Raw genomic sequence first — 16,895 nt, 5'->3', positions numbered from 1 at the left:
TGTATTATATATTATGTATTATATGTATAAAGGTATACACATATATATGTATAATAATAAGTAATAATAAAAGATATGTATTATAGATAATGTACTCTATATAAAGGTATGCATTTTATATATATGTATAATATAAGGAATATATAAATATAATATATATAAAAATGTACTCTATGTATAAAGGTATATATTATTTATTATGTATTATGTGTATGATGGTGTATCTATTGTATATAATGTACTCTTTATATAAAGATATATCTATTACATACATGTTAAGTATTAAGTATAAAGGTGTATATATATAAAATATAAATTATGTGTTACATATAAAGATGTGTAGATATAATATATATACGGCACTATATATATGAAGGAATATTTTATATGTATGATGCGTTATGTATTTTATGTATTATATATTTAAGGGGTATGTATTTTATATATATAAAGGTGTGTATATATTATGTATTTTATATATAAAGGTATATATACGTGATACATATCATGTATTATCTATGCAAAGGTGTATTTATTCTCTCTACAAGGCACAGGCGAAGCGCCTAAGCGGCGGGTGGCCGCGGCGCAGCTGCTCCAGATGCGGTCGCCCCATCGCTTCGGTGCCCGGTCCCGCGCGGCGCGCCCCCTCCCCCCCCCCGCGCTGGGCGGACCGCGGGCGCGCGCGCCGCTGCTGCCTTTGTGTGCGAGGCGGGAGCGCGCGGGCGGGCGGTTTGGGGCGCGGGCGGGGGGGAGGAGCGCGGGGAGCGCAGGAGGAGGAGGGTAACGATGGCGTGGCGGCTGCCGCGGGAGCGTTGAGGGGAAGGAGCCGGCGGGGCCCCCCCGCCCCAGGTAGGCTGGCTCGGAAAGTTTGGGGCGCGGCTCCGCCGGTGGGGGTGGCCGCCGCGGGGAAGCCCCGACGCGGGGCCGAACCTCGCGGCTTCCGGGCGGCGCCGAGACCCGGTGCGTGCGGAGGGTCCGGCCCGGGCCCGGCCATCCCCGCGCGCGGGCGGCGGGAACGGGCGGGACGCGCCCCCCTCCCCGGCCCGGGGCGTCCTGGTGGGGAGAGGGGTGGGGTAACAGGGGAGAGGGGCAGCGCGGGGAGGGGGCACTGCGGCGGGGCAGCCCCAGCAGGGGGGCGGCAGCCCCGGGGAGGATGGGGGGCACGGCGGGGGAGGGAAGAGGTAGCGCGGGGGGGACGCGGGGTACCCCCAGGAGGATGGGGGGGCAGCGCGGGGAGGGAGGGGGCAGCTCCGGGAGGGGTAGCGAGAGGAGGGGAGGGGGCGCTGGGAGCAGCTGTGTCCGCGCGTCCCGGCGCACACAATGGGCTCCATCCCGCGGGGAGGCGGCGGCGGGCGGCGTTTCCCCACGCCGAGTCTCGGGTTGGCGTGGCTCGCTGGGAGGCCCCGGGTTAACGAGAACTCTCCGTCTCTCCGCAGATGGCTCTCCGGACGCCGCCGTCCGCGCTGGGGATAACGCCCGCGGTGGCCATTTGCGCGCTTTGATTCCTTTCTCTCCACGTATGGTCCTCTGCGCTCCATTTGAGAGCGAGCGGGGAGGTTGGCCGAGGGAAAGGTGGCTTTTTGGATCTTCTGTGGGATCTGCTCTGCCTGCTGTTGAGGAGTGGAAGCTTTGTGTTTGGGAGTCATCCTTCCCATTCTTCTTCGGGAGTCGAGGGAACTTTCTCTCTGACAATGATGAAAACCGAAGCCAAAGGGGAAAGGACTTTAAGAAGTGCTTCTCCACACCGAAATGCCTATAAATCCGATTTCCATGCTATCAAATGCTCTTTTGATGGTATAAACAATCCTGAAAATGTTTCCAACAAAACAGGCTTGCATCAGAAGCTGGACGCCTCTTCCAGTGGAGGGGGAAATGACCCGCACACTCGAGGCAGAGCTGCCACTTATGGCAACAGAGTACACAAAATCAAAAATATGTTTCTGCAAATGGGAGGCTCGTCTTCCACACCCTCTAGTGAGAGCAGTCCACCTGCCGAGACCAAATTAGTCAGCCGGACCACAGCAGCAGAGTATGGATCTTCTCCAGGTAGCCCATCTTACCTTATTGTCCAAAAAAATAACCTTCTTAATTCAAGTACCAGCCCCTGCAGCAGTCCTGTGGATTCATTGTCTGTGCCTTCTGCTGCCGACAAGGTTATCCGTAGCAATGATGAGGCGGACTTGGACAAAGTTGCCTTGGCAGAAAAATTTTCAGAGACGAGGAAACTGTTTGAGAGAAATATCAAACAGCGGAGCTCAGTGGACAGATACTCCCCCAGCAAATGTGAAAGAAGTGAGGATAAGAGGAGATGCAGTTCAGCTTCTGATTGCAGCAATGTGGTGGACCACTTCAGTTCTAAAACAGAAGTCAGTTTTCCAGCTGCGCTGGAGAAAGCTGAAAGTCAAGGTAATGAGGAGTTGAAGCAGCAGCATCTCAGTAGTAGTTCCAAATGCTCCTTCCTGAATGCAGGGCCCATTTCTAGGAGGCTGGAAAGCTTTCTAGGTGACAGTGATACTGAAGAATCCAAAGAAATATCCAAAAATAGTGGTTCTTTGAATCAGGACCCTTTGAGAGGCTACCATGGTTTGGATTCATCTGCTCTTGCTGAAGGATGTTTGGAGAAGGCTGTGTCCACCAAAGTGCCTGTGATCCTCAGAGATGAGTTGAGCGAGGAGCTTGGAGAAGACAAAAGAGAGCAACTGGTACCTGAGAGAAGCCTGTGGGATATGGGCAGTGTGCCTGGTCAGGAGTCTCCGTGGAGATCAGATAGTGTTCTCTCCCGGGTTTCCCTCGCAGAGGGAACTAGCGGAGAGCTGGTTGCACAAGATGAAACCTCAGGGCATGAAAAAGAAGATTTGGAGAAGGATCACGTTGTTCAAGTGGATCAGCTGCTCAGATGTCAAGTAGAGGAAGGGAAGGGGAGCAACTATTCCTTAGAAGTGGTAGAAGAGTTTACAGAAGGCAGCGAGACCAATTGGGAAGGAGAAGGAAATGGGATGTCTGTAAGAGATGGTCCTGTTACACGAATTCAGGATGTTCTAGAGCAGCAAGGAGATACTGAAGAAGTGGTGGAAAATCAGAGCAAGAACTTCAGTGCTTTTGGAATAGAGAATGTAGCTTTTGATGATGATAGGGATGCAGAGCCAGAAAACGAAGGGACTGAAGGCAATGAAATTGTAGAGGGAGAGGAAGAGTATATGTATGACAGTGAATATGAGGAGTTTCCTGGACTTTCTGAAGAGGAGGATCCTGAGCCAGACCGAAAAGTCAAGTTCTCAACTGCTCCTATCAAGGTAAGCGCATTTGATTTTTTTATCTTTCTTTTTTTTTTTTTTTTTTTTAATTTTTAATTATTTTGCAGTCAAAACCACTCAGGAAATAAATTTGCGTGGCCGTTAACAAGTCTTAAGTTTATGGCTTTTATTCAAACCTGAAGAAAAGTTAAAACTTCTTGTTCAGAAAATGTATAAGTCACAAGTGGTTTCTGAATCGCAGCAGCCTCATGAGATGGTGAAAGACAGGAGAACTTACTTACCAGACATTTGCAGGAACTCTAACCTCTTAGCAATAGATAGAAATGCATGACCTTTAATACTTGCCTTCATTGGTTTAAAATTGAGGCATTGCATTAGGAAGGATTTATGTTTTTGTACAAAAGTTTAAAAATCAAACAAACGAACCAAAAACCCATCGCAAACCTTCAGGTTCAACTTCAGACTTGTTTTCAGAATTAAATGAGAGAAAATATCAAATGACTCGTTCCTGTTATTTAAGATTTTAGAATTCTCTCTAGAAATAACCATATATATATATATATATGTTGTTTGGGTTTTTTAGTACTGGCTTGGTGAACAAGACACAGGAGTGTTAACATGAGCATTTTGGAGCTACGAAGTAGAGGAAGTTACAGGGCAGACTGGATGAAGAGTAGTGCAAGTTATAACACTAACAAATTAAACCGATTTAGGTGTCTAATCTTCCCTCACCAAAAATACCCACAAAATAATTCATTCCACAACTCGAACAGTGTTTACCCATAGTCTTGTTGCAGGCTTAAATTATTCTGGTCCCTCTTAAAGTTTTGGAGGAGAACTTTGGGAGATGGGGACTGGGATGGAATGGGAAATAGTTCAGGCCTTCTCAAGCATATTTCTCCTCTTTTACTATTATGTGTCTGAAAAATATCATCTTAAACAAACAGTTTTTACACTTTTGTCGTGCAGGGTTAGAACTCACTTTTACTTGTCAGAGGGATGCAAAGATTGTGTTGACTCCTGTATTTCCTGCAGCAGAGAGTGGTAATTTCCAAGTTTGCTGAACACACCCCAGCGCTGTACCCTAGAAAATGTTTTGGGTGTGGCAAAATAAAGAGTGCTGTTGTGTGTGGGGTTTTTATAGTCTTTCCGTAGACAGGCTGACTTTATATCGCTTTCTTGTGGTTAATAATGCCTTAGTGGTGTCCTGGAGCAATGAAGAGGAGAGTGCCACTGTTGGAAACTGCATAATGAGTGTGGTGAGGGTCGTGAGAGAGCCGGAGGGCCATCAGTCCATTTCCCCTTGCATTTGTGCACTGACTGAGGGTAGTGCCCTGTAGACTTTACTGTAAATTCGTGTTTGTTGAGTGGTTTCCTGCGGCAGGCAGGGTTTTACTCATCACGGTTGCACTGAAGTCTGGCTGTGACAGACTTTTCCTGCTTTCTCTCTCATGCCTATGCTAGACTTGGTTGAAAGCATTAGCAGAAATCTCTGTGCCGACTGTGGCGGAAGCTGTCATGTAGACAAAACTGAGTTTTTAGTAACTAGTACTGCTCAATTGGAGCTGCTTTTCTGAAAGTCACAGGAACCAGCTGGTACCAGATTATCAATTACGCAACCAAGAAGTTAGTAGCAACTGTTAGCAGTTTTCCATTAAAAATGGCATAGTTGTTACTCTAATGCCCCATTTAGATTAGCATAATGAACTGTACTTAATAGCAGTCTGGTCAGTAAACTTTCTTCTTAAGGCTTTAAAATTGAAGCTTGTGATGCTTACCTTCCTTTATACTTTTTCAGTGAAACTTGACTGTATCTTTCATATACTAGGTAGAGAACTCTTTCTGTATGTAATTTTCAATAGCTTCTTCCCCTCAGTTCCTCATGCCTAAGCAATGATTTCTTTCCCCTTGTCTGCCTTTTTGTTTCATATTTTCCATGATACTTGGTGGGAATGAGTCCCGGTATTTGATTTGCAGCTTTTGTGTTGTGTAAAATGAGGAATTCTGATTTTTTTTGCACTTCCCTAAAATCTTTTTTAGTCTTGTACCTTTAATATCTCTTTAAGTTTTTAGAAAATCCCACTTTTACTTCACAGGAGGAAATCTTTCTTGTTTGACTTTATGCATAGATTTTAGTGCATCTTAAAGTAAAAGAGGGGAAAAAAAAATCCTAAGTGGTAGCAAAAGATGATTTTCGACCCCGCGACAGCTTAGAGCAGTGTCGTAGTGAGAAATGCACCCTAGTAGCTTCCTTTTCAGCTTCATTTAGACTAATAAGTTTGAAATGCAAGTGCCTCTCCAGGCATCCATAGCCACTAGAGGAGAAAGTCTGTGTTTCTCCTCCTCTTACGGGCTCCTGAGAGAGGCCAGACTGGCCTTGGTGTTCTTGCTGTTTTCCTTCTGCACCTCTGTAGTGATTATGAGGAAATCATCTTGGTCTCTTGCTGTTGCTGTTTAGCAGGTGTCTGATAGAGTTGGAGAATTCAAAATATTTAGAAGGTGTTTGGGCAAGAAAAAGCACGTTCTCAGATCACCAAGGTTATGCAGTTGATGGAGCTGCGACCATTGTACTTGATATACCCAAAAGGAAGGCTGGATATCTGTGTAAGGTAGTGGATATAACTTGCAACCCTAAAAACTATTTATGCAACAGCACCAGAGAGAACTTGATTAGTATCTCTGTTTCAAGGTTTCTGGTCAGCTGTGAAATTGGCAAGGCTTTTCAGTAAAAGGAGTCTATGAAGCTCCCGGGGGATGTGTGAGGTAGCTAACACTGTCAGCACTGCATCTGACCCATGCTAGAGACCCGTAATTGTTGACATCTGTAGCAGGGCTTAACATAATTTTATCTGATAACTTCAGGAAAGTTGGAACATAATTATGCAAACACACCATTGTTGTGTGTTACCCTGTGCCCGTGAAAATAAGCATAAATGTCAAAATAAATGTTTCAATTCTGTGGAAGCTGGTGATGAATGACATTGGGGAAGATTTCTTGTTTGCCATGGGTGACCTGACTCTAACTCCTGCTGCTATTTGGTCTCTGTGGACCTTCAGGGACGTTGTGTCTTGGTTGCCTCTTTTTCCTACAGTAGTGAAGAGAGCGATACTGTACACTTACAAGCAGAACTTCACAGGCTGGCTCTGTGTTAGGGCATAGGAGTTATTTTTAGTCTCTTGTCGCCACATATGAAGCCAGTAAGGAATGTAAAGCACACTCAGCTTCCAAGGTATTTAAGGGAACTGAATTTGTCTTTGTCTTGAAGTTTTCTGAATAAATTGTGTAAACAATCAGCATTATATACAGTGCAAATAACGTCAGGTAACTGTGCTGTCATCCCTTTATATTTCACTTTGCTTTTGTAATGTAGAGATTAAACTCCCTTTCAATTATGTTATTACTTTGAAAGGCTTTAATTAACGTAAATGTAATGACTGAGTACTGTGTGACATTTGTAATTTTGGAACTTTCCTTTGGGAAAACAAATACCTGTTTCCAATTGAATTTCTTGAGAAGTTTTACTTCTGACTGTGTCAAACTTTGTCCTCAAAACCTTTAACAGCACTGTGACTACTTCTGCAATGATTTATGATCCTTAACAATTCTATAGCTCAAGTAGACTGAAAAGATAATATGGCTGCTATTTGCATTAGTAAGTCTGTTTAATTAGCAGTGCTATGCAGTTTATGTTGCATGGGAGTGTCTGTTCCCAGCTTTTTGTGAATAATGCTTTCTTTTAAGATAGTTAAGTCAAGAACACAGTTTAAAGAAAAAGGCTTTATGAAGGTTTGGGCTTTGTTTACTTTTATATTTGGCACAGTTGAGCAGAAGTTTAAACTTATATCTTAAATAAGGAAACTAAAAGCAGTTTCATAGCTTTGTATGTTGTCCTAACCAGCCAAGTATCAGCTGCTTCTGAGAGAATACGGAAATCTTTCATAACGTGGCCATTTGTCTTGCACATCAGAACAGAGCTCTTTATGTATAGCTGGAACACAAAAGGTAATCTTGTCCAGGCTGGCGTACTCTTCAGTCATCTTAGTACAGAACTGCTTACTGTGGAAGTTAATGAAGCAGTAAATGAAGATACACTTCAATTAGATTTCCCGTATAACAGCATATCTGTAAATGCTTACCACTTCTAGAGACAATTTTTCTAGGTCAGAGTGTAGTCTTCTGAACACTGTTTTAACAGAATGTTGCAGAGTAGTGGTTCAGCTTCATACATCCTCTGATTTTTTTGAACTGTTACTTTTATACTTAGAACATCATACAAGGAAAGTGATACAAAATACACTAAGGGGTGGAAGGTAGCCAAACCTGGAGTTTCTTCATTAGTTATAGAATTGATTGCTGCATAAATGGTCAATTGTTTGTTAGCCATTGGTCAAGCACTTCAGTGAAATACTTGCGTGGCATTGAGAAAGCAAGTATGTGACATGGGTGTAGGTTGATCTAGGAAGATGGGTTTGATTTGAGAGTAGATTTAAAATGAATTGACTTGTATGTGGAAAGTTACCTGCTTTTTTTATTGGCACAAGTGTTGTTAAGTCATGGTTTGTTTGGTATCTCTTGCAATGATTTTTTGTTGTTGTTGTAACTCACAGATTTTAATTGTTTTGTAGCTCTATTTGTCTCCTGCATCAACATTATGTTTGTAACTTAACATCATAATAACTTTTCTTCATATTTTTATCTCAAACTTGGAAGTCTCCACAGTACTTTTAAGTGACACTTCAGAAAAGTAACCCAGTTGTATTCTGCCTGCATCTGAGTGTGGCATTTCCTGCTGGTTAATTTAGCAATATGAGGTGGTAAAAATATGTATATTAACTGGAGGAAGAAGGTACATATTTTTACACAAATGTGAAAATTTTGTTGATTGTTTTGGTTTTTTTTTGAGGAAAGGTGTTCTTTAATCTTTTACTGAAATATCCGTTTTCATAGAAGTTAAACATTTATGAAGCTTAAATACATTTAGTTCTGCATATAGTCATCTGGGTTTAGAGTGCTCCATGTCCAGTATTTTTGGTCCTTGTTCTGTTTTGATTCCATCAGGTTTGTTTAGCTTTCTGGAAAGATGCACTTGTAACTCAAGCTTTCTTTGGCATTTTTTCCCTATCATACGTATTCTATTTTGAGTTTTAGGAAATATTTGATATGTAAGTTTTACAGTGGTACATAGATTTGGCATGTAAATAGTCTTTGGATGAGGTCCAGTACCAGGGTAGTAGGCTGTAGAGCAGAAGTCTAAACCGGAACAGAAAGAGCAAAGGATTTCTTTTTATGTTGTGGCTCATTACTGGAGTATCTTGATTGTTTACATAAGTATCTCAATGTATTTCTAACTGAATTATTCCCTGGGTGCAGTTGTATGACATACTAGCTGCCCTGTGTGATGTACTTGATGATGCTATAAAACTATAGACAAGAGAATGCTGAGGTTCTGGGTGTCCGGTGAGGTGACAGTAAGGATGTCAAGTTATCACCTGTCTGTCCTCACTCCTTTTTCAGTCCCTCCAACTTCTAACTTCCTAACAGCTTCACCTGGTATTGACAGGGAGGGAAGAGATATTTTTAAAGGTATTTTTGAGATACTGCTTAGTTTGGGGAAAATTCGCACTTGTATCAGAGTTGCAGATTCGTGCTCTCGCTGGTAGTAGGTCTGCAGCTTTAGTTTGAGTTACTTGTTATAACTAATGTTAGCTGATCACTATGCATGTCCAGCCCATTCTGTGTTTTGCTCTGAGAGTCACTGTGGGGAACAGGAGGGAGGAAAGGGGAGGAATAGAACAATAGGAGGCATTGAGTGTTTCATGGGAGATCTAATCAGAAGAAAGACTGAGGTGGTGGTGGAGGTCAGCAAAGATAAGCAAATTCATAGGAGACAAATTCATTAACTCAACAGTTAGGCTGCTGAAAGGGTCAGCATCTTTTTGATATATTTGTTGTTATTAGTATTGGAGTGTACTTGACTTGGACTGACAAGGAGTGAAACTTTTTCGTAGCTGAAACTTTTTCGTAGTTTACCTGAGAGATGGAAAAATTAAATTGTTCCTTTTCATATCATTCTAACATAAAAGAGAAGGGGAACACTCAGAAGGACATCAGTAAAAGAAGTGCACCTCCATTATCTGAGTACATATTTTGTATTCTTGAGGTCAAAAGGTGCAGTGTAGCAGAGTTGTTTTTCAAGTTTTCTTACAGTAAAGCATTATCCCAGAAGGGAACATGGAAATTATTTTTATTTATTTTTCTTCCCTTACCCTCTGATGTGTCTTGGAATAGTGAGATGATCCTCATTTTCAGAACTGGGGTATTGATCATTGCTGGGAACAATACTACTGCAGGTTAGTTAATTGAGTTGATCTGGTATGGCAGGGTTATTTTGTTATTGTTTCTTCTTATGGCCTTTAGAAAACAGCCAGGTAGACTATTTTTTTTTCATTGTTATTCTTTTGAAGTTCCAATTACCAGTGTACTTGCAATTTAGATTTAGTCAGGTCAAGAATTTTGTTTTGGTGTATTTATTTAGCATTCACAGATCTAATTCTTCTAGATTGCCAGACTTATATTGGTGGTACCAAGATGCTTGTGAAACTTAACAGATATTTATAATTTAATTGCTTTCTTTATGTACAAAGTCTTTTAGGAGCCAAGATTTTGGGGGGATGCCCCCCTTTTTTGTAGTATTGTGAGTAGGTTTTATGTCTTCTGGTTGTATCCTATTTATGTGGAGTCCTTCAGTCTCTTTGGCATTCAGAAAACAATGCCACACCAACTGAGATGGCGGTAGAGTGGAACCAGGTCTCACAGAGCTCCGCTTCCATGGAGGGACAGCATGGATTGTTTCTCAGCATCTGCTCTGAATGTTTGAAATGAAATGAAACCAGTGTACTGAATCTGAATGGATGCTTTTCTCTGTCTTCAGAATTTCTTTCACTGGGATTTAAAAATGAAATACCTCAAAGAGTGTTTCTCTTTCTAAGTAGGTAGCGTAACCTGACTGAAACAGATCCCGTGCTCTGTTTCTTGCTCTTTTGCGAGCTCCACTGCCTTGGCTACTGCAGTGAAATACAGAACTAGAGAATAAATTTCACTGGTTTTATTGAGAATTAAGTAGAGAACAGTGAGACTGGTAAAGAACTCATTTATCTGTGATTAAATTATCTATATGAAGTTGTCTGCGCTGTAGATCTGAAGCAAGATTGCACTTACACCTTTGCTTAAACTGATTTGGTTGGGGTTCTTAAATCATGCAGTGCTACCGGATCAGGTGAAGAGGGTGCACAGTCTGCTGGTCTGCCCATTTGGTAACAGAAAACACTGCATTGAGTGTAATGGCTTATAATATTAACCTATTTAACAGTTACCAACTGTTCTGAGTGCTTTATGCAGATGAATAAAAGTGTAAGAGTTCAAAAAGAAACAACAGTAAGTAAGGTGTTTCTGTTTGCTGATTAAAGGCTTTGATGGCACAAATTGACATAAATCAGGTACAGTCACTCTTCACTTAAAATATAACAAGTGGTAATAAAATCCTAACTGTGAAACTTTCAGAAACAGAGGGAAGAGTGGGTTACAGTAACAAGATGTCTACTTTAACTGAAGAGGGAGATTGTGAGAGTAAACTGTGAAGTGTAATTCATACTTCAGTCCTACTTCAGTGCTGCTGTTTCAGATGATTATTTATGTTTGCCTGGGCACTTCACATTTTGCTGGGCATCGCAAGGCAGTCAGTTTGAAAGCCAAAACTGTCAGATAATTTTCCTGAGCTATAACTTGTATTTTGAATGTTTGGCTTTATTGAGTGTCAGTAAACTCGGTTGTTCAAAGTGAGGAGCTGTGTTTTGGAAGAACCATGAACCGAGTGGTGTGATTGCTGCTAGATGTGGTGTGCAGGAATGGCTGTCAGGAACACCACAGTGCCCCTCCCCAGTGAGCGTTCCTCCACACATGAGAATTTTAAAGTGACGTTGATATTGCTTCCATTCCAATGAGTTGTGAGCCCCTCCGGGCAGGTATTGGTTTCTTAATCTTACTGTTTAATTACTTTTGTTATAGTCTGTTTTGTATCAGGCACAAACAGCTCTTACCTACTAGAAATGAATATGGGAGTGGAGATCTTTGGACTGTGTTTTATGACTCTGTAGCACTTTCGTGCAGGTCTATAGTAAATTAGCATTTACCCTTTAAGAAAATCAACATTTTGCTAAAACTAACATATCGTGCTTTTTGTGTGCTGGTAAGAGTTTGAATTAAGTGAGGTTATTGGGGTTTTTTTTCTGCGATAGTTATGTTTTTTAATGGGAACTGGATGGTCAGATATTTTAGACAGTAGGCTGCATGTTTTGGGGTTTTTGAGTGCTGATCTTGATATCAACATTAGCATCTCCATAGAAGGAAGTGAACTTCATTGTGCATTCAAATGTGATCCATTTTTCGTGGTGTGAAGAATGAAGTTTGTTCTGTCTTCAAATAAATAACATCTGCTGTCCAATGAATATGAATATATTTGAAAATTTCCAGTTATGTATCTTAACAGTTTAAATAAAATAGTCCTTAAAAATTCAGCCCTCTGACCAAGCTTTTTGGATTTAAATTATTAGTTTTCATTCTAGAGAAAAGAGGTCTTGGGTGTAAAAAGAAACCCTTTTTTTCAGGTAGTAGGGTTTTTCATAATTTAGTAGCTTGACAGGATCCAGAAATTATTTAATGTTAGGTTAACCTTTGGGATATGTAACCAAGCTATGGTAAAAGGCTTGTAAAATTCACATGTTTTCCACAGTAAAATTCATCTGTTTTCTCCTGTGTTGAGACAATAACTTGTGTTTGCTGAAGCATATCTTCTAAAAATATCACTTGTACACTAATGATTTTATGATCTCTGGCTAGCAGTGGATTCTAAATAGTAAGATTAGAATTTCTTTTGTGCATGATGCGTTTGGTTCAGTGACTAAACCCCACCAGACACAGTGCAGGGATAAGCTGTGTTTAGCTTTCTCATCAGTCTTATAAACTGTGTAACTTGTAACTTATATAATTTATTATCCACATTTTAGCTGTGTTTAGTGTTACTTTTGTGGCTTGGAAAGAAAAACTTACTGAGCAGTTCTGTGTTTTCCATATCAGTATCAGCAATTTTACTGTTTCCGTCTCATAAAAGATTAATACAATGTTATAAATCCACATGTACACAATAAAAATTTCTGTCTTTTGCCCTTGACTCTATGGCCATCGCTTTCTTAGTGTCCTCTTGCTTTTCTTTTTGTTATTGCATTGTTTGGCTTCTGGTTATAGATCAGTTTTTCTTTCCCTCTTCCTCTGTTCTTTGCAAATTCATGTTTTTCCTCAAATTTCTTTTTCTGAAGTTTGGGGCAGAGTGGGGTCTTGCTATTTTGAAATGAGTCTATCTTGTCTAAATTGTGAGGTTATTATTTTTATAATATTACCTAAGCCACCTCACATTTGCCTTATGTCACTATAAGAGAAAAGTATGAATTTTTCTCTTAATGGATTAATCAGAATTTATTACAAACAGGTTTGTCTTAGAAAGCTAGTGTGCATAAATATTAGTAGTCTTCATTTGCATAGATGTTTGTGCTAATATTTTATGAATAACAATTAAGAGATCACTGGAATCTAAGCCACTAATAGTTTTAAGTTTTATGATCCACTCCTGACAGTAATCAATTCCTATGATAAGTTTTATGTCAAAATGGGCAAATTCCATAAGACTCTCAAGTACAATGCTTTTACTTTAAAGTTGCAAAAATATTTAATAAATTCTGAAAATTCAGAGAGATTTTGGTGCTGGCAGCCTGAGGTGTGCTGCACATGTAATGCTGTTGTTATGGTGCCACTTTGCACCAGATTCCCAGTGCAATATAGAGGTGTAAAGATCCCTTTGCTAATGTATTTCTTCAGTAGCTAGTGACTACTTGCATCATCTTCTGCATTGTGAGTTAGACCACTGAGTTATAAAGAATCAAAATACCGTTGTCAGTGTCCCCGAAATTATCTCCTACCATTCTCTCCGTTTGACTCCTCCAGCCATTTAATGGTTAGTGGTCTTTAGTTGTATCATTAATACTAGATCAAGTTATCATTGGTATACTCATGAACTTCCGTTTTATTAGCAGTTTAAAATTCCTCTTACTATAACTTCACTATATATGCAGAGAGATTGATTTTTCTATTGGAATGGAAAGGAACCAAACTAGACTGATCTCATTCCAAAGGGAGAACAGTGCTTAATGAAATGTTTCTGTTTCATATCCTATTACTGATTTGAGGAGGTAGGGAGGGACATTGATTTAAAGAACTTGGCCACCTTTTTTTCTGATAGTGACAGTCTAAGGACACTTGAGAACATTTGGATAGTTTTCTTTGTCTATTTTGCAGATTTTCCTGTAAGTGTTATGGAAGACAGATGCTGTAGGTGCAGCATCTGATCATTCCATCTTTGTTGTCTTTCTGTGTCCAGTTGTTGCCCACTGGTGTCCATGTGGTGTAGTCCAAAGGAGTTTATTAGTTTATGTACCTTTATGCAAGACTTGGGAACAACAACTTTTCAGGGAGATTCTTTTATTGGGGGAAGTATAAAACTTCAGAGAGTTGGTTTCTTCCTTCCCTTTCAGCGAAGTGGAGCTAATCCTGCTTACTTCCTGGACTGCTGTATGGTCGTGCCATGTTTCTGGAGTAGCTGTTTTGTGGGATTTGGTGAAGAGTTTGTTAAACTGTCCTCCAGTTGTAGTCTGGAGGTGAAGTGGTAAGCTCCCCATGGGAAATACTGAGTTATATCAGTTGCTTTTTGGTAATCTGTTTAAATAACGTGTGTTTGCAGCTACTGCCATGCAGAGCTAACACCATGTACTAGTGGATGTAAATTCAGTGGGAAAATATTAATTACAGCTAATTGCAATTACTTCTGTCTTGTTTACATGATTGCAGTTACTTGTCTAGGTAGTCTTAATGGGAAAATGCAAAAGTTGCAAGACCTTAGTAGGCCAGTGTAGATGAACTTTGTGTCAGCATTGCATGTTCTGGCTGGGGAGCTGGCTGCCTCAGCTGCAGTCCGTAACTACTTTTTGTCTTACAGTGAAGTAGAGTAAAACACTCGGTGCCTGCAAAAACTTAAGCAGATAAACCTTGTTTCTCAGTTAAACAAGAGGTGTAGCATTGTTTTGGTTTTTTAACCATGTTACATGTAGCTCGTTCTTCCTTTCTAGATTTTGGTCTTAATTCGTATTGTTTATTTTTTATTATTAACAATTTCAAAAATCAGATGGAATGATTACTAAAAATAGTAATGTATGTAACAAGGCATTTCCTGTTCCTGGGAAACTGTGATTCCCTTGCAAAATCAGAAAACTGCATCTGTTTGAAGATGGTGTGGGGGAAGGGAAGAAGAGAGGAAGAAGGATCTGGGGGAATGTGATCATAAAAAAAAAAGTAATACTATGGCAAAGAGGGAGATGACTGATTATTTTAACTATTTGATCTATTTACAGCACAAAAAGTATTTAAGGAATTGTTTTGAAACTTAAAACATGTTACTTATGTGCAAGTTGGAATCTATCTTACAGCGGCAGTACTTATTAAATTGATGGTTGTTTTGAAATGAGATCTCTAAAAATACTGCTTTCATTTTCTTACTGATTTTTCTTTCAATTATATCATGCTTGGAAGGCAGTGGGAAAGCGCTAAAAAAAGTTTTCTGTTACCTTTCTCAGGTTTTCAGTACTTATTCAAATGAAGACTACGATAGACGTAATGAAGAAGTTGATCCTGTGGCAGCCTCCGCTGAGTATGAACTTGAGAAAAGGGTGGAAAAAATGGAAGTGTTTCCTGTGGAAATTGAAAAAGGTGCAAATCAGAACTTGAACATTTGCAAGAGATACTGTGCACATAAACAATTTTGAACTCTTCTCTGAATTTTGGTTCTGAATTTTTAAATGTGTATTCAGGCTTTTGTTTCAGGCTAGTTCTTGTTGAATTTAGTAAACTTTAAGTGGACAGGCCTCTAAGTGCAAATTGTCATACTTGATTGAAGTTAGGAAGTCTGTGTTACTGAGTGACAGATCTGCACCAAAATGTACGTAGCTCATAGATTTTGCTGTCCCTTCAAGGTCCCATGAAGATTTGAATCTAACAGATGGTTGTAACTACAGAACGAAAAGGCTTTAAGTAGTATCTACATAGAAAATATGTTGTCTTATTTCTAAGTGTTTTTTTTTTTTAAGTGACTTTTCATATCTTCTGTGGAAGGACTTGAAATGCTTTAAAACAACTCACTACTGCTAATTGTTACATCTTGTGTTATGTGGCTAACGTTAAATCTTTTTAATCCATTAGGTGACAGTGGCCTTGGCATCAGTATTATTGGAATGGGAGTTGGTGCTGATCAGGGACTGGAAAAACTAGGTATTTTTGTAAAAACAATAACAGATGGTGGAGCTGCTCAGCGAGATGGACGGTGAGTTTGTCATTGAACTAGTTACGCATTTTACAAATTTCTAACTGAGCCCTATGATTTTCATTGGATACGCTAAATACTGCGAATAGATGTACAAAAGCTGACTGCAGATGAATAAATATTACATTTCTGCTTTATGTTAATTTTTTAAAAAGCTATAGACTTTTATTTAATATAGGACATTTTTTGAAAATAAGCCTAGATCTACTTATAGCATATATGTAAAAAGCTTAGAATGTGCCCATGTGTAAAGGTGCCACAAATTCATATTGACAGCCCAGGACACCAATCACTGTGTAAATTATATAAAATATATTGAAGTAAATATTGTGTAAATTTTAGTTGATCTGCATAGTAACTGAAGTTCAGGACATTGTTTTTAAGCAGTTAATTTCTTGGGACTCAGTTTCTTATTGTAAATACTAGTGTGTTTTAAGTGGTGCTTGTCATGTCAAAGATCTGTCAAGCCAAAATACGTATGTTGACGTGATAACTAAACATTTATTCATTTTGCAGAATTCAAGTAAATGATCAGATTGTTGAGGTTGATGGCATAAGTCTAGTGGGAGTCACTCAGTTCTTCGCAGCCACTGTATTAAAAAACACCAAAGGTACAGTGAGGTATGTATGTTTGCTATGAAATAATACTTAATTTTTGACATTTTTCATTGATGTAAAATACAAAACCAAAACCTGAAAGTTTTACAAAGACATTGTTAAAGACGACAGTGTGACAGACTGATTTTTTTAGGTGTATCTTAAGCTTTTTTGGTGCAAGGTACAATTTGTTTTTCTTCTCTAGGTTTCTGATTGGGAGAGAGAAGCCAGGGACTCAGAGTGAAGTAGCCCGCCTCATCAATGAGACCTTAGAGCGAGAGAGATGTCTGTATGAGCAGCACTATGTTCATGATGATACAGAGCAGGTAAAGCATCACCTGCTCTTGGATATTTTTTAAAATACATGATTATTGCTACATGTAGTAACTTCTGCAAATGCAATAAATCATAGAATCACAGAATAATTAGGGTTGGAAGGGACCTTAAAGATCATCTAGTTCCAAAGCTCCTGCCGTGGGCAGGGACATCCCACTAGATTAGGGTGCCCAAGGCCCCATCCAACCTGACCTTGAACACCTCCAGGGATGGGGCAGACACAGCTTCC

The 16,895-nt window shown here is 39.9% G+C and overlaps 2 protein-coding genes across 7 annotated transcripts in view; one reads left to right on the top strand and one right to left on the bottom strand.

Annotated features, from left to right (window-relative positions):
* Positions 1-563: 563 nt before the first annotated feature.
* Positions 564-1,646, bottom strand: LOC128852484 (proline-rich protein 2-like). Its single transcript, XM_054069821.1, has one exon. It carries the CDS (start codon positions 1,644-1,646, stop codon positions 564-566), a length of 1,083 nt encoding a protein of 360 aa, XP_053925796.1.
* LOC104054566 (neurabin-1) overlaps positions 731-16,895 on the top strand; it is a 42,293-nt gene continuing 26,128 nt past the window's right edge. For 4 of the 6 annotated variants that reach the window (XM_054069579.1, XM_054069577.1, XM_054069578.1 and 1 more), the window contains exons 1-6: positions 731-849; positions 1,437-3,293; positions 14,991-15,123; positions 15,613-15,733; positions 16,250-16,354; positions 16,536-16,656. In XM_054069579.1, coding sequence (XP_053925554.1) covers positions 1,692-3,293; positions 14,991-15,123; positions 15,613-15,733; positions 16,250-16,354; positions 16,536-16,656 — 2,082 coding nt within the window. In that variant the 5' untranslated portion in view covers positions 731-849; positions 1,437-1,691. The other 2 variants (XM_054069574.1, XM_054069575.1) reach the window with 2 other exon arrangements.

This window comes from Cuculus canorus, chromosome 6, assembly GCF_017976375.1.
Source record: "Cuculus canorus isolate bCucCan1 chromosome 6, bCucCan1.pri, whole genome shotgun sequence".
Classification (NCBI taxonomy): Eukaryota; Metazoa; Chordata; class Aves; order Cuculiformes; family Cuculidae; genus Cuculus; species Cuculus canorus.
Note: the sequence above shows the minus strand (reverse complement) of the source record. Positions and strands in the feature narration are given on the sequence as shown.